This window comes from Carassius auratus, chromosome 34 (genome assembly GCF_003368295.1).
Source record: "Carassius auratus strain Wakin chromosome 34, ASM336829v1, whole genome shotgun sequence".
NCBI classification, from domain to species: Eukaryota; Metazoa; Chordata; class Actinopteri; order Cypriniformes; family Cyprinidae; genus Carassius; species Carassius auratus.
This window is the reverse complement of record NC_039276.1, coordinates 21,332,903-21,351,627: the sequence shown is the minus strand read 5'-3', so window position 1 is coordinate 21,351,627 and position 18,725 is coordinate 21,332,903. Positions and strand designations below refer to the sequence as shown.

Below are 18,725 nucleotides of genomic sequence, written 5' to 3'. Positions count from 1 at the left end.
TGTCCACACCACCTCTCGAGGACCATCTTTGGACGACGGTGCTCTGAACTCAATGTTAATACTGGCATCATAGAACGCACATAGTGTGTCGTCCGGGTAGCTGGTGGTATTTGCTAGTAGCAGGAATAGTCTAGTATGGTCCTTGAGAGCTTTATCTCCCTGCTCCAGCAGGAAGAGGGGGTATTCGGGGCGAAGAAGGGCATCCATCCTGGGAAAAAAGACACTGGGAAAAACAAGAAAACAATTGGAGGGGAAAACACGGAGGTGACTGTTTTTGGTGGACTCTTCTGTCATGGTTCGCTGTCGGAAGAACAATGGAGACAAAGAAAAACATTCAAAATCTTTAATACTTGAATCATAGGGGTAAATCCACAACAAGAACATGGAAACACACAACATCCAACAAGTAGACCAAAAAAAATAAAATAAAAAAAATAAAACAGCTTGGGGCTATAAACGCAGAGCAATTAGAGGAACACAAGTGCATGGAATCATGAATTAATCAAACTAAACAAGAACAGGAAAAAGACCATAAAAGGAAACACAGGAAGAACTCCTATTAATTTCTAAATACATTTTTTAAATAAAATTATACTCAGATTTTAATGGTTCATTTCAGGCATCTTTTCATTAGTGAATGTGTTATTGTTTAATGAGATACATATATTATTAATGTGATAAATATAACTAACAAAGTACTACTAATACCTAAATATTATTTATAATCATGTATCTCATTCAGCATTGCTCATTACCATTTGGTGGAAACTGAGATACTACAGCAGAAACCCGGTGCGTATTTGTGTGAGTGAAACTAACTTTAATATTGTATTGTGTACTGAGGTCAACACGATAACGTGACAGTGAAAGATTCTATGTTTTAAACCAGATCTACAACAGAGCACATTCTCTAATGTCAGCTGTTTAAACAGAGTCATGGGTAAATGATCAAGGATTTGGAAACACAGGGATGAATATTCAATCATACACAGGACACATAAAAACACTGCAGTCTGAGTATGAAGGGTGGAGGTCTGTGAACTCATGTGGTACAACAACATTGTGGCTTTGTTTTCCTGTTATGTCTTCAGATTAATTAGGGCTAGTTCACTCATTTCTTTTAGTTCAAACAACGTTAGTACAGCTGGAGAAGGCTGATTACATACCAAACAGTAAGCACAGAGACTGAACCATTTTAAACATTGATTTGTGAGAAAACTATAAAATGTAATGGTGTACATTGATGATCGTGCCAGCTGACACAGCTCCCGATGAAGTGAAATATTTTCTTTTATAGATTAGAGAATTAAAATAACTTAAAATAAATAAACTAAAACTAATGAATAAAAATGTATAAATACTATACGAATGAATGAATGAATTCTGGTTGTGTCATTCAAACATTTTTGTACTTTTTTGGCTTGTTTTCTAAAAGGAAAACATATGCTAGAAGGTGCATTGGCTAAATTTGGCATAAATTCAAACACAGTTGAGTTCTCACCTCTGTATAAGCTTGAGTGACCTGTTCATAAAGCGTATGATGGTGATGAATGGCCAATTCCAGATCCTGCATCTCTGACGGCAGCCCGCCCTCACTGCACATCTTACACCACGCTTCCACACCAGACAGAAACTGCACAAACACAGACCATTAGAAACTACTACACCACAGTCACCATTGTTTTTAATAGCATTTGCATGTTACAGGTGATAAATCAGGCACCTGCTCGGATTTCTGATGGAAGACAGCAGACATGGCGAGGATGGTGCTGCGTTCATCGAGAGCAGCGGCGAAGCTCTTCCACTCCTGATCGAGTTGAGTGCTGATCTGTTTGATCTGCTGCGATGCGTAGTGACCTGCCTCCGACAGTCGTGACGCCACTGACATCATTCGGTTTATGTTCACATATGCATTCTGGAAAACGTTAGATCAGAGAGCATCGTGTGAAGGCAGGGGCTATAAACAAACATGGCATAAGAGCAAGCTTTCAAATAAACTAGTGAGAATCCAACTTCAGGGTATTTAAATAAACCAATAAATCACTGGAGGTTGTGCAATAGAGGGATTTTACCAGAGACGTGTTTATTTAATTGGAATAAAGATTCCTTTCATCAAATAATATGATTCATTAGTTGGACTGTTTGAATATGCATATACAATATTTATAGCCATATATTAAGAAAACTAAAGAGTCAGAGTAATGATTCCATGAACACAAGCAGACTCATATTAGAATCAAAGTTAATGAGGCATAAAACAACAATCATGCTGGGATAAAGAAGAGGAGGATGAATGAGCAGCATGTGTGTGTTTGTGTATCTGAGCTCAGATGATTGGGAGGATGATTAAAGTGCTGGGAGGAATTCAGACTGCAGGAGCTACAGAGACAGCTCTCTGAATGAACCAATCAGACTGCATTAGCTGCATAAAGGCTGGTAGACGACCTCTGCTATGATGTTGGGAAACTGGTTAAGCTGGTTAAGTGTGTTCTTCAATACGACTGGGAACATTTGACCAGCTCACCCACCTCCTGAAGGGATAGTTCAGCCAAAAATGGCAATTCAATCATCATGCTCACTCGGGTTGTTTCAAACCCATTAGACTTTTGTTCATCTTCGAACAATAAAATGACTATATTTGTAATATTCTCTCATAATTTTTGTTTACATAATCTAAAAGCTTTCAATCATTTATAAAAGCATTGTGGATGTAATCCACAATAATCTAACCGTTTAATCCAAGTCTTCTAAAAAGGCACAATCACTTTATTTGATAAACAGAATTATTATTATTTTTTTTTTTATGCATTCATATAAACCTTGATCAATGCATATACATTTGGTGCTTTCAAGTCCTCCTGGGAAGTTTGTATTTATGAGTTTGAAAGTCAAAAGAATGACGTCAAGCGCATTCAAACTACTTTGGTCAGAGTAATATGTCAATGTAGCATATCTTAATAAAATTCAACATTATTTTTTTATTAGATTTTTAAATAAAGAGTGTGCATCGGATGTGTTTTAGCTTATGTTCTTTTCTTGAGTTTCTTTTTTGTATTTATGATTTTGTGATGGTGAGTACGATTTTTTTCTGACATCAAATATATTAAACAGAAGCCTAAATGTGCTTGCCTGATAAACGTGAAAAACCTCATTAGTCCTCATATATCAAGTAATTCCCATGAGCTGCCATTTATGATTGTGTCTTTATGATTTTGAAAGTGATTGTGTCTCTTCCAAAGATTTGGATTAAACCGCTCAGTAGATCACTGTGGCTTTTCAATGCATGGACAAAAGAATATTAATGTGGAGATTATAAATGTAACAAAGATTAATAACATTCCTAAAAGGTGAATAAATGATGACAGAATTTTATTTATTTTTTGCAAACTTTTCTTTTCAAATGGTATGAATGAAACACTTTCATGACAATCATTAAGCAGTGTATTTTATGATTTGAAGAACTGGTGATGTGGTATAAATGTACAAATGCTTATGAAACGAAGAAGTTAAGTAGTAATATTCTACAATCTAAGCTTCTACAAGCATCAGCATGACATACCATGGAGTTCATGGCAAAGTGGCTGTGTTGAGTCTGGAGTTCCACAGCGTGCTGGTAGCTCACACCGATCTCTGTGTGGCTCTGAAGAAACAATTCCTTATTGTGACTGATCCAGTCAAACATCTACAGAGAGATGACAACAGAAAGTCATTTATTGCATATGATTCTGCTCCATTCCTTTATGAAGTTTACACACCACTAAGTTTGGGGGTTTGTTATTACTTTGACGGCATGCAGAATTAATCAAACACACAGACTAACATATGACAACTAAGGAAAGGTAACAGAATGACAAACGTGAAAAAATCTTAAGAATTTTTATCAACAGATGATAAGGAACCCATTTAGATAAAAATGTTAATATGCATGGATGAATTCTGTGTTTCTGTGATTCACTTGTTGATATGCTGCTCTAAAGCACAGGTATCAGTTATAGAAACATTTTTGGAGGATTTATGCTGTCTAGAACATATTGTTAACACAGTCTTCATCATAAATGCCTTTTTGTCAATGTCAGAGTTTGCTGTTCTCACCTGAAACATCATATAGGCTATGTACAGTTACAAGAAAAACTATGTGATCTCGTTAGGGTTTACCATAAAATATTTCATTTTTCTCTGCCATTAAAGATCAGATGAAATGTTGAAGATGAAAAAAAAAAGAAAACATGGTTCTAAATTATAGATTCTATAAGCTGACTTCTACAAAAATTCTTCTACCTGGAGTCCAATCAATAAGATGATTTATAAATTGTGTTGCCAATTATTGCAAAATGCATTCTAAATCTTATACTTTTGCAAACATACATATTTTATACATCAAAGCGTCATGTGTTGCATTAATTAATACATAAACCTGCTTTAATTAAAATATCAAAATGCAACATAATGAATAATACACAAACATGCAAATACCAAAGTCATTCAAATTCTATCCACATGTTTCACCATCATTGCCTCTGAGTAAACAATATATCCTTCAATACCGAAGAACTGTCCTAAATAAATGTTTAATTAGAGCTGCAAATTAACTGCACCTGTAATCAAGATAAGAGCTGAGAGATAGCATAAATGATAATGACTGCTTACATTCATTTTACAATGTATGGTTTAATCTAATAGGTCTGGGCTCGTTCTAAGAAGTTGGATAGAGGTATTAATTCGCAGAATGACTGCTCGCTCTTAGCCTTTTGACATAAGAAGGCCTGGCACATTGACAGACAAATGATGTTCAATCATTTACACCCATCTCGAGTGAAAGGTTGTGTGTCTGGTAGCTAAAAATAAACACCTGCACTCTGAGCGAAATTAAATCATCAACGCAAAGCACTTATGAGTCCTCAGCATCAGACGGGACCCTGTGAGCGGCCCCTCCGGCCCATCATCTTATGTCTGAACATTTATCTCAAATTCACTTCTATCATAAAGTGGCAAGAGTTAGTGTGAGGTCACACTTTTAACCCTATAAAGCCTACAGTATCAAACTAATTTCCAAGGCCTTTTATTTATTTATTTATTTATTTTTTATTATTATTTTATTTAGCAATGAAAGGGCATTTAAGTTTAATTTAAAATTGTGGCTTTGAAATCTTTTAATGATTTTTTAAAGAACAACTTTTATAATTGTAAGTAATATTTCAAGATGAACATTCCTGGACTAAAGTTACTTTTTCCTTTTATCCATACTTCACCCTTCACAATTTTTAGATCAACATATTTTCAGATCAGCGTTTAAAACACACACACACACACACACACACACACACATTTGCAATCTAAATGCATTGGTAAAAAGTTAAATAAACCAAGGTTTTGGGAAAAGTTCTTGGGTAAAGCATAAACATACATAACTGCATTTTCCCCTATTGTCCAGTTTTACTACTTTTTTACTTTTACTTATTTTTACTACTTATTTTTTTAATTACTCACTCATTCACTTCCTTATTCACTCACTCACTGAATTACTTGATCATTCACTAAATTACTCACACACTGAATTATTCATTCACTTCCAATTCAAACACTAAATTAGTTACTCATTCACTGGGTTACTCACTCACTTACTTATTCACTCACTGAATTACTTACCCATTCACTCACTCACTCACTCACTCACTCACTCATAATGCCATAAATAGTCAAATCATACTAGGTTAAACCAGTGCTGACTCACCTTCTCTGCATCTTGTTCAAACAATCGGAGCTGGAAACACTGATCCAGCTTCAGTTTTCTTAGGTGCCATATCTGGTGCAGGTGCTGTCTGGTGCTGTGGAGTTTATCCAGAAGACTGGCAATCTTAGGAACCACACTCTGGAAGTCGGCACTTCCAGAAATACAGTTCCTCCCTGAGAAGCCATCACTGGAGCGGATGCACTGCAAGAGTCTCTGGCCCTCGTGGTCCAGCTCTTCCACAGGAGCCTTCATCACCTTCTTCTTCAGCTGAGTGTGCTCATCAATGAGTCTTCGAGATCCTTCCACATCCACCGGGAACTCTTTCTTAGCCAGCATCTCCTGCAGATCTTCCAGGCGGGAGAGAAGGTGAACAGCACTGGCCAGGAACTCCTCAAGAGCAACTCTGAGCTCAAGCCATTCTTCATGATTATATTCTAGAGATCCCTCAAAGTCATCCGTTAACTGAGATGGGTCCACAATTTTGGTCAACCCGTCCACTGATACCATGCTAGTCTGTTAGCGGGAGGGTAGAAACAGACATGTCAGTTTAGGGTGAAAGTGAGGACAGTCAGTCTCTTGTTTGATGTGAGTCATAAATGAAATATAGAATGGAAACATGAAGTCAGATATTTTCTCAGCTAAATCAACACATTAACTGTCTGTAGTAGGTTTACGAATTAGAGAGAGAGACATAGAGTAGTAGACTAGACAGCTACTTAATAATTGCATTTTTACCTCAAAAGTAAACTTGGCACTGCCAAAGTTGGTCTTCTGTTTCTGCCAGAAGTTGTCTGGTTTGATGATAAGAGCGATGCAGATCTCAGCTGGAAATGCTTCCTGCAGGGTCTTCAGTAACGGCTTTATCAGATCCCACTTAGAACCACGCATATCAATAATCACAGTGAAACCCCTCTTACACACATCCTCACTGAAACAGACAAAGAAGGAGAGATTTCCATAAATGTGTGCAACAACTATTCAGCATCGCGATAATTCAGGCGGGCCACGTCAATCAAGCTGGCATCAGCCGACAGTGAGCTGTTCCTGACGTGTACCTGTCCAGCATTGACACCTATCACAAGCGGTCTATTTAAATTACCATTCTTCTATCACATCTCTGCTTACAATTAAATGATCACATCACTGCTTGCAAATCAAACTGTTGCAGAACATCTGAAATCTACATCTAAGATAAGTAAATGCTCTTTTAATCCATATCGCTGTGTTTATTGCCTGGTCTGCTAATTGTAAAAAAATAAATAAATAATAATAATATATATATATATATGTATATATATGTATATATATATATATATATATATATATATATATATATATATATGATGTTAACAGTTTGCATTATTTGCAGGAGCGAAATATTTAGCATATTTGCATTTACGCATCTGTGTTCATACACCTGGAGCAACACGCAGTCTAGATCATGTAATCGCTCTGAGGACGCGCTGATAGTTAAGGCCATGAGAACAGGTTTAAATGAAACAAGCATTCTCGTGTAGGCGTTTCAGCTGGGGTTTTGTTGTATTTAATGGCGTAGTTGCAATATCACGGTTGTTTATTTCTAAGGTTGATGTTTTTATTAACTGTGTGAGTGTGCGGTTGATTTCAGCTGCACGCAGCGTCAGAAGCACGTGTTTAACGCTCTATGGCTTCTATACATATAAGAACTTAATATCAATGACAGTCATTCAAAGTATTTCCACAGGGTGTATGCTTCTCTTGACGGACTGCCACCCACAATTATACAATTTACAGCATTAATGCATATAACATGCTCCTTGAGGGGTCGTGTGCTTCCCCTTTTACAATCACATATTTGCTTTAAGCATTTTAAACAACATGCTTGTTGCATATCCTTGATTGCCTAACTTGGGGTGACACTTCCCCCTCAATGCAATGTAATAGCATGTTAGACACTGAAATTGGCAAAATATACAAACTGCCACAGTATTAGACTGCTGATGGTAGGGGTGTATGCTTTCCACCTATATTCAAATATTTGTATAAGCAGCTTAAGCTGCTTCCGGCTTTGCTACCGTTCGGACGTTCTAGCTTACTGCTCTGCGCTTTGCTTCTTATTTCTGTACTTTTTAATAATTTTTCTAAGATTTTTACTTCAAGAGATCAGCACAGTGCTCAAACAACAGATTTTTGGCACAAACGCTAAAACTAAAAACATTGGGACTGGAATAATACTACAAAAAGAAGACTTTTTCTCCCACTGCTAACAGCTTACATTCCTGTGACGGGATAACAACTGCCTACCAAACAGAAGAGAGAGAAAATGCCTCCTGTTGGATCTACTTGTTGCATGAACTGCTGCAAACTTCTACAAAGGATTGTGATTCTTGAAACAAAGTTACTTTCTGGACTTCCAAAACAGACGGAACACTTAGCAGACCGTCGTCATGGACCCCCTCAGCATACAGCCGGTGAGTCCTATGAATCTTCTGAATCTCAACAGTTTATACCAAGTGTAGAGGAACAAGCCAAAACTGATCGCCACTCTAATCGATGGCACAAACAGGGAGTGAGACCCAAAGGAACACGAGACATCAGATTGTCACGATCTTCTCGTATTGCTGCCATTAGCTTCCTCTACGCCAGATTCGACTATGACAAGGCTTGTAAATACTGGTATTCTACAAACCCCTACACATCTTGAGAACAGATTTCAAGCATTTATGAATGCGGGTGAGGAATCCCCAAATGTATTTAAACATGGATCTGATCAGCCAGCAGCTAACACCGCTACTAACAGGCGCTCAAGGACGAGCAGACAGCGGCTTTCAGCTCAGAGCGCAGCCGAGCCAGGACTCTGATAGTGGGTGACTCTGTTATCAGAAACATCCGTAGCAGGACAACAACAACATGCTGCCTTCCTCAAGCAACAGTCTCTGATGTGAACAAGGAACTTCAGAACATTCTGATGTAGCACAAGACTACAAATCGAATCATCATCCATGTGGGAAAGAATGATATTCGGAAAGAGCAGTCAGAACTCCTTAAGAAGGACTTCAGTGAACTCTTTGAAACACTTTGAAGACTCAAAGTTCAGTCGTTCATCAGTGGACCACTCCCAGCAAGGGGAACAAATATGTTTTCACGGTTGCTTGGGCTGAACACATGGCTACAAAGATCTTGTAATATAAAATGAGTAAATTTCATCGACAACTTCAATCTTTTCTGGGGCCATAGACAATTGTTTAAACCAGATGGCCTCCACCCAAACAAACTTGGTGCCAGAGTGCTTAAGGACAATATCTACTTCTCCCTCCGTCATCCTTCAGCAGAGTGTGTCAATCCATTCAGCACACACACACCGGGTCCGAGTCATCATGTGGTTGACATATCCCGCAAGGACACTGATAACACCATGCAGCCAAAACAATCACTGCTGATGGACACTATCCTTGCTGAGCCCTGCCAACAGAGCTCCTCACAGACAGACTGTGATGTATCAAAACAGCTACAAGATTCAGCACCCAGGGATGACTTTCTGGAAAACAGCCAGGGAAGCCAGGACAACACATCACAGCCACCAGAAACACCAGAGACACAGCCCATCTCACCAGACACATTATCACTCTCTCCAGCATCTCCACTTCTGTGCTTCTCACAGAAAATGGAGGAATTGGTGTATGCTGGGACTAAACTCTCTCACTAATTTTCTGCTAGCCCCCAGATATCAACAAAAAAACGGCGGGCCCCCCAACAACCAAAGACTGTGGGCCATGTTCCTGTGAGAGCTCTCCGACCGCTGCCACAACGCCAGGGCCCAAACCCTCTATCTGCTGAAGGTGAACCAAAAACAACTGATAGCAGCTCTCAGTGATATGTGTCGGGTCCCCGTTATATTAGCAGCAACATTCACAAATGCTTACAGAACAAGCGGGAACCCAGTGTGCCTGTAGCTTTCTCTATCTCAGTTTTATCACGTGATAGAAAATCAAAGGGCATCTCAAGCCGAAGGGCAAAATCATCTAATCTGCGGCCTATTATGCATCAAACTAAGATTGATATAAAGACACAAAGCACTGCCATCAAGTTAGCACTTTTAAACATTCGCTCACTAAAAAAATTAATCATTTCTAATCAATGACTTTATAACCACAAACAATCTGGATTTTATGTTTCTAAACGAAACATGGCTAGAAGACAGCTGCAGTGCAACAATCCTAAATGAAGCAGCCCCTCCTAACTTCACTTACATGAGTGTTTGCAGGACTGTTAGAAGAGGTGGGGGTGTAGCTGCTCTATTTAAAGATGTCTATCAATGCAAGCAAGTGTCATTTGGTCAGTACTTGTCTTTCGAATATCTAGGGCTTGTGCTGAAAGGTGCTCCACGCATTCTGTTTATTATTATTTACAGGCCTCCAAAATACTCTTCAGCATTTGTTGAAGAGATCACAGAAATGTTATCAATAATTTCCTCAGAGTTTGACTGTTTTGCAATAGCAGGGGATTTTAATATTCACATAGATAATGCAGAAAACAAAACTACAAAAGAAATGATAACGGTTTTAAACACTTTTGACCTGATTCAGCATGTGCATGGACCCACACACAAAGGTGGACACACTCTGGATCTAATCATCAGTAGGGGTCTAAACATTTCATCCATTGTTATTAAGGACGTAGCACTATCTGATCACTTCTGTATTTTCTTTGATATATTGATCTCTGCTACCACTGAATCTAGATCTGTCTCTGTCAGAAGGAGATGCATAAACGAGAACACACGTGTACTATTTACGGAGGCTATATCTTTAACACCAAGCATTTCTGCAGACTCTGTTGATATTCTCCTTGATTCCTTCAACTCAAAAGTTAAGAATGTTAGTGATGATATTGCTCCAATAATAGTCAGTAAGAAAACAAACAGACAGAAATCAGTTTGGAGAAGATCAACAGCAGTTCAGACTATGAAAAGACAATGCAGAAAAGCAGAGAGGATGTGGTGGAAGACAAAACTTGAAATTCACTATAGCATCTATAAAGACAGCCTTCATGCTTATAATGTTAAACTAGCCACAGATAGACAGAACTTCTTATCAAACCTTATAAACAGTAACTTAAATAACACTCGTACTCTTTTTGCCACTGTTGAGAGACTGACAAACCCCCCAAGTCAGATTCCCAGTGAAATGCTCTCAGACAGCAAATGCAATGAGTTTGCTTCCTTCTTTTCTGAGAAGATCATTAATATCAGGAAGGCGATTAGCACATCCTCAAGTAATGCAGAGGTCAGACAGATTCGGCCACAATATCAAAAAGATACTATGTCTATTTTTGAAACAATTGATAGCAAAATTCTGGAAGACATAGTGCAGCACCTAAAATCATCAACCTGCTGTCTTGACACACTTCCCACATCTTTTTTCAAAAGTGTGCTTAACTGCTTAGAAGCAGATCTTTTAGAAGTGGTGAATGCCTCACTTCTTTCTGGGACATTTCCAAACTCCCTAAAAACTGCAGTTGTTAAGCCCCTCCTGAAAAAGAGCAATCTTGATAACACAATTTTGAGCAATTTCAGACCAATATCTAATCTTCCTTTTACAGGCAAAATTATAGAAAAGGTAGTTTTTAATCAGATGAACAAATACTTAAACTCAAATGGATACCTGGACAATTTTCAATCTGGTTTTCGGCCGCATCACAGCACAGAGACAGCACTCATTAAGATAATAAATGATATTCGCTTAAATTGAGACTCTGGCAAAATATCGGTGCTGGTATTGCTAGATCTCAGTGCTGCGTTTGACACTGTCGATCATAACATACTACTAGAGAGACTGGAAAACTGGGTCGGGCTTTCTGGGATGGTACTCAAATGGTTCAGGTCATACTTAGAAGGGAGAGGCTATTATGTGAGTCTAGGAGAGCATAAGTCTAAGTGGGCGTCCATGACATGCGGAGTCCCACAAGGCTCAATTCTTGCACCGCTCTTGTTTAGCCTGTATATGCTTCCACTGAGTCAAATAATGAGAAATAACCAAATTGCCTATCACAGCTATGCTGATGATACCCAGATTTACCTAGCCTTATCTCCAAATGACTACAGCCCCATTGACTCCCTCTGCAAATGCATTGATGAAATTAATAGTTGGATGTGCCAGAACTTTCTTCAGTTAAACAAGGAAAAAACTGAAGTCATTGCATTTGGAAACAAAGATGAAGTTCTCAAGGTGAATGCATACCTTGATTCTAGGCGTCATACAACTAAAAAACAAGTCAGGAATCTTGGTGTGATTCTGGACACAGACCTTAGTTTCAGTAGTCATGTCAAAGCAGTAACTAAATCAGCATACTATCATTTAAAAAACATTGCAAGAATTAGATGTTTTGTTTCCAGTCAAGACTTGGAGAAACTTGTTCATGCCTTTATCACTAGTAGGGTGGACTATTGTAATGGGCTCCTCACTGGCCTTCCCAAAAAGACCATTAGACAGCTGCAGCTCATCCAGAACGCTGCTGCCAGGATTCTGACTAGAACCACAAAACCTGAGCATATCACACCAGTCCTCAGGTCCTTACACTGGCTTCCAGTTACATTTAGGATTGATTTTAAAATACTTTTACTCATATATAAGTCACTGCATGACCTAGGACCGAAATATATTTCAGATATGCTCACTGAATATAAACCTAACAGAGCACTCAGATCACTAGGATCGAGTCAGTTAGAAATACCAAAGGTTCACACAAAACAAGGGGGAGTCCGCCTTTAGTTACTATGCTGCCCGCAGTTGGAATCAGCTTCCAGAAGAGATCAGATGTGCTAAAACACTAGTCACATTTAAATCTAGACTTAAAACCCATCTGTTTAGTTGTGCATTTATTGTACAGTGTATGTACACTGTGCTATGTCCGAACTGATTGCACTATATCTTCACTGTTTTATTTTATATAAAATCAATTTCTAACTGTTTTTAAATTGATTTTAAGTAAATGTTTTAATAATTTTAAAAGTTTTAAAATTGCTTGTTTTATTTTTATTTTTTTTCTTATTTTTCATGATTATTTTACTTTCTTTGATGTAAAGCACTTTGAATTACCATTGTGTATGAAATGTGCTATATAAATAAACTTGCCTTGCCTTGCCTTGCCTTAAGCAACATGCTTGTTGCATGCTCCCTTACTGAGTTGGGGCGATGCTTCCCCCATAAATATAGTATTAAGCCAAAATTTCCCATCACTGACCATTTAATTTTTGGCATATGGTTGTTTAGGAGGTTTGTCTTGCTGCTCTTCCCTGCTCTGCCTAAGCATGGCTGCATGGACAGGTGTAAGAAGGGTTGCCCAGAACATGACCATACCGCCAACACTAACTGTATGCAATACAATTGTAATAAATATACTTGAGGAAAATGGTCCTGATTGAAATTAAGTAATTATTAGTCTACCAGACTGATTTCGGGGTCCTAAGCAAATAACAGGTATGGGGTTTATTTACCCCTTTTACCCCATCTGTGGGATAGTGTTTTTTTTTTGTTTTTTTTTTTTAATTAAAATGATTTAATTTACAACTATTTTAATAAAAACTAAACATTTAATTTTAAATACACTATTTAATACACTAAGGGAAAATAGCATATTTTCTTAGTGATAGATGCTATTAACACTAAGCGCAAATAGCTATAGATAAAACATTTTTGGCAAAAGGTGGATTCGAACCCAGGTCGATCGTGTCAAAATGAATATGTCACAGGTTTTACCATCTGCTCCACTTGGTGGACAGAGTTAGTGTAATAAGCTTCAGCCAACAAGGTGGACTATTTGTACTTAGTGTAAATAGACACTCCAATTATTGAAATTCTAAATGGATTACGTAAAGCCAAGAAAGAGAGGAAAGAGCACTCCCTTTATAATTACTAAAAACTGTCATCAACTTCAGATCTATATAATCAGTGAAGAACTGTACACTGCACACTGCATCTCTTCTTTTCATTGTGTTTACACATTTTTTGTTACATTGCTACATTTACGTGACTCTCATAATGCAATTATAATGGGATTTTGGCAATATTATGATTTAACAGGCGTGTAAACACCTTAATCTCATATTTACCACTCTGACCAAAGTGTGCATGTGCTCAAACGTACATGGATATGTCTGTAGTCATGTTTTGTATTTGATGTAAGTGACCAGCAGCACACTTAATGTATGATTTATCAATTGTGCTGTGGGGTATGTGAATAATGGCATTAAAATTTACCTTAGCGAATAATCAGAATAATGCAAATTGCATATAAACAGGAGTGAAAAGGTTTGATTGTGTCATGTGAGTAAGTAATTCATCTAATTTGGGGAAATAATCGCATAACTGGTGCACAGGTAAACAAAGTCAGTTAGAGAATTTGTGAATGCCTAGAACTTTAAAATTCTGGCGTCTTCAGTGGTGAGTGAATTCTGACTTAAACACCTCTGATTGGTCATTGCATTTGATAAATCAACAGATATGTCTGTGGCTGTCTACAATGCTAAATGCTGCAAAAACATATTGAAAATATAAACCTCTGATTCTCTCCAAAGAACAAATACACAATGGAGCATTTGCCAATTCTGTTTTGCCAATATCAGATGTGGCGTCCTGATTCCCTGGGGCCCTAATCGGCTGCTTACCTCCCTTTTTGGTTAAGTCTGTCTCAGTCCGTGTATATAACCACATTAATGTTTTCAAGCAGTATAGCATTTTTTGGAACGGATTATGACATGATCATGAAAACTTGGCATGATCCTGAAATCTTTTCAAATGCCAAACTTTGCCTTCCAGGAACTTATAGAAAATGCTGAGAGCGTGGGACACTTTTGATGAGTATTCCTGTCTGACTCATATTAAATGAGTCACTTGACCCAGAGAAAAGGACGATGATTAAGAGCTAGTGTGTCCTTCAGACCATAAAGTACTGCACATTTGGCCTCATTACAGCATTTAAGCCGCTTTGGTACTTGAATTTCCATATAAATACTATCACTCAAGAGTCTCCTCTACCAAATATCATCTTGGAGCACAACAGGGTGATTTGTTTAGACACCATTTAAAATTTTCCTGGAGGATTGTTCTCATCATTTTAAGTGGAAACAGCATGACTTCTATTTCTGGCTCATGCTTTTGAGGTAGCAGACAGAAACTGGAAGATAAAAATAACCCACTAGTGCTTCAGTGACGGTAAAATTAACAACACAGAGATTTCTGTGCACCTCAAAGAGGGAAATATAGATGACAGAAAGTCAGTAAAAACGCTGTGTGATTAGGAACTACATAACTCAAGAAAAACAAAGAATTTGCACATTCACAAAGTGCCATCATATATACGGCCACAATGTACCAATTTGCTTCTTTGTGACTCATGAACATGTTTAAACTAAACTAATGAGGGACCAAATTAGTTAATCTGGGTCACGAATCACCAAAAACGAGGCAACAAACTACTACAATGTGGCCATGATTTAACTAAAATACTGAAAAAATAATTAGTAAAACATGGACATAAATTAATTTTATAAATAAACAAATTATTAATTTATGGCCATTACATCAATTTTATTACCTGCATGTTATGATTTCTAAATCATATTTATTGATTTATTGATTGTTCTTTTGCATACTTTGCAATTTTATCCATGTTTTAGATTTCCAGTATTACATTTGGTCAATTGTCCAGGAGCTTGCTTAATTGTTCATTTAATCAAGAAAAAACACTTTTACTCACAATTGTGGTTAATTTCAAATCCAGTTTAGCTGCTAATAAACCCACTATTCCAAACCCATATCACTTTGTTTTATTTGTTGTTTTTTATTAGTTTAAACCACTTGTTCAAAGTATCCTTTCAAACATCTTTTAAAACATCTCCTTTTGTGATCCACAGACAGAAGAAAGATAGTCATACAAGTTTGAAACGACATGATGGTGAGTAAATGATGACAGAATACTCATTTTAAGGCAAACATGAATGCAGACAAGGATCAAAAGAGCGTGTCACAAACACTATATCATTTTCCAGCGCAGGAAGCACCAGCCATGAATCATAGCCTGAAGGGGGGTTAGCAAGCGGACTCAATAACATTGATTTTCCCTCTTCACCAAACCAGCAGCATGCACTGCTTTACACTGATCCATCTGACACTGATGATGCAAGCGCTACTCCCGAGTGGAAATCGAACTGGGCCGGGACTGTGTCTACTGTAATATTTATACATCCATAATGGATGTGGATGAATTGTTCTTCTTGCTAATGAGGATCTGTTTTGGTTGACAGAATGGAAGGTCCAGTTAATGCAAAGGGGGGAGGAAAAATGCTTTGGAAACACATTAAGGCAGACCCTCCTACAATAAACACACGTTCAAGACACTTAACCACATCACGTCATGACAGGGTAACTGATACCTCTCAGTGAACCAGCATTGCTCTTTCATGCAGTTTAAAGCTGTTTTGCGTTAAAGAGGAGCTGAAGGGGACAGAAGCTCAGATGCCTGTGGGCACCGACACATCAAAACACTGTGAGGTCTGATGATGAATCATGGCTTGTGGGAAAGGCTTAAAGAGATGGGGCTCGCCCTCCCTTCAGGTTCTTTCTCTCTTTCTCCTAATTAAACTCGCATTAAGTCCATCTTTGTACACTGCTTAGCTCACAGCTTTGATGCTGACTTCTGAGGGCAGTGACAGCATTGATCAGTGGCCCAGTGAGGTCAGCTGCATTTACAACACCAGCCACATACACACACACACACACACACAGGAATGAAGACAAAACTGGCACAATACCAGTCCTTAATGTAAACAATTTAATGCAAAGGATCCAGTTGATCAAAATGCGGATATTTCAATTAACATTGCAGGTATACACCCAACTAGCACACTTTTACAACTCTTAAAACCCTTGACAGATCACAGCAGTAAGGCTCTGGAAAACACACGCCCATCAATGTTTAGATCACTTAATCGCCATGTTTTTCATGATTACTTGAGAATGATCTTTTTTAAAGATGTAAAAGGTATCATTGAAATCGATGAATATTAATATATATAAATTAATTTAATTATATACGAATTAATGAATAAATAAATAAATAAATACTTACATTATGGTTTAAATTATTAGGTTGCCCATATGTTTAAAGACTGCAATTTTTATGAATGTATTTAAGGACCTGAAAACACTGTACACATTCTTTTGGTAAAAGTACACTACATAATATGAGCTCATTAAAATGGCATGCATAATAATTAATTATAGAAGTCGTGTATAGAGTGTCTAGAATCTTGAGTTATGCAATTCAGTTTCCAGTTTTGCAAACACAACTTTTCACCGTGGGAATATAATGCTTGTTCTTGAATAATTCTTTCTGTGAGGAGCTTAGAGAACAAAACCACAGTAAGGCAGAGTTTAATCAAATTCCTGTGCTGTGAATATATTACTCTGTGATCCTTTAATAAGATACATATTTCAGACTGATATTACACTATGCTATATGATTCTTGTAATGCTATTACTGATCACAGGAGAGGAGAGCAGAGACCTGTTTATACAGTGTTTAGACACATGAACATACATAATACTCATGTCTGCTCGGCAGTTTGTTTAATCCTCACATTAACATTAAGCTGACCTGGGCACAGTGGACAGGTACGTCACGAGTCGTCTCAGGTCTTCTTGCTTTATTCGGTCATGGTTACTCCTGGCAGGAAAGGTCAGGATGGGGCCACCTCTCTTATCACGACCTCCTGCATACAAAAATAAATAAATACATAAATAGTTCAACTGTCACGGAACGCTCGACAACGCCTCCTCCTGGTTTCACCAGATACCTCTCTCCTGCGTATTAGGACTGCTTTGCCTATTACTCAACTCTGCTCATTATCTCCTGATTAATCTCCTTATCATTGCATGATTATCACCTGTGTATCCTCAGCTCCCCTTTATCTGGACTGCTCTGCTGATCGTTCATTTGTGAAGTCTTGATTTACCCTAACTCTGCCTCTAACTTGTTTCTCGTGTTTGTTCTTGTGATTTTGACTTGGACTCTAATCTTGTTTGTGAACCTAAGCTGTCAGCCCTTTGACCCACGCCTGTTTGAGTTACGATTCTTGGATTGCCCTTACCTGTGTGCTGTTTTGAGTAATTTATACTAGCCTTGCCTAGTCTCCTTGAGTTCTATGACTGTCTATCTCTGCTGGCTTACCTGTGTTAATAAAATACTGCAGATGGATCCGACCGCCTCAGCCTCTTCGTCACATCAACATTGCATTGCATACAGTCACAATTCTGGGTCAGGAAGTAACAACTATGAATCACCATGTATTTATGGTTATAAGGAGATTACCTGAAGTCCCAGAGTGACACATTGCAAATATTTTAATTTAAATAGTAAAATGTACATTAACAAAAATGAGATGAAATGGGATGAAAATGTATAATTCAACATGTTTGCGTTCTCTCGTTCTCTTCCTCTGACAAAGTTAAATAAGTTTTAGAAGATAGCATATAAAGAGTTTTCTGTGGCTAGCTTTACTATTATTACTATTGCTCATTTACTATACATTACTGTGTGTGCTACAGAAATGAATAACCCTTCTAATCAAGTGAGTTTTGAGGGAAGGCAAGGAGAGAGAAGATTAGGTCATGAAAATGCTGGGGATAAAGGGGGGGTAGAGAACAGGATCCATGATAGAAATGTGTATTAGAGATGAAAGATGAAGGCAAAAAAACAGGCAGAGATTATGCTGACAAATCAACACTGCACTTCTAGAGACTCATCCCTGTTTTCTCCCAAAATAAAGTGTCTTGAACACTTTTTTTGAGACTGATTTCATTCATAACTCGTATAAAACTCATTAAAGGGGTCATATAACATTATTTGTGTATTTTGTGTAAAATAATGTGTTTATGTGGTGTAAGGTTTAAAAAACCTACTTGGTTCCGAACGTAACCTCGGTTCCCTGAGATACGGAACGAGTACTGCGTATGGG

General features: G+C 37.8%; 1 protein-coding gene across 3 annotated transcripts in view; it reads right to left on the bottom strand.

The window, feature by feature from the left end:
• The window catches only part of kalrna (kalirin RhoGEF kinase a), a 197,368-nt gene that overhangs the window by 102,930 nt on the left and 75,713 nt on the right, over positions 1–18,725 (bottom strand). For all 3 annotated transcript variants that reach the window (XM_026218614.1, XM_026218612.1, XM_026218613.1), the window contains exons 3-8: positions 17,366–17,480; positions 6,467–6,659; positions 5,732–6,244; positions 3,560–3,682; positions 1,724–1,915; positions 1,502–1,633 (exon numbers count right to left, since the gene is read on the bottom strand). In XM_026218614.1, the coding sequence (XP_026074399.1) occupies positions 1,502–1,633; positions 1,724–1,915; positions 3,560–3,682; positions 5,732–6,244; positions 6,467–6,659; positions 17,366–17,480 (1,268 nt within the window). The remainder of the gene's footprint in view (positions 1–1,501; positions 1,634–1,723; positions 1,916–3,559; positions 3,683–5,731; positions 6,245–6,466; positions 6,660–17,365; positions 17,481–18,725) is intronic.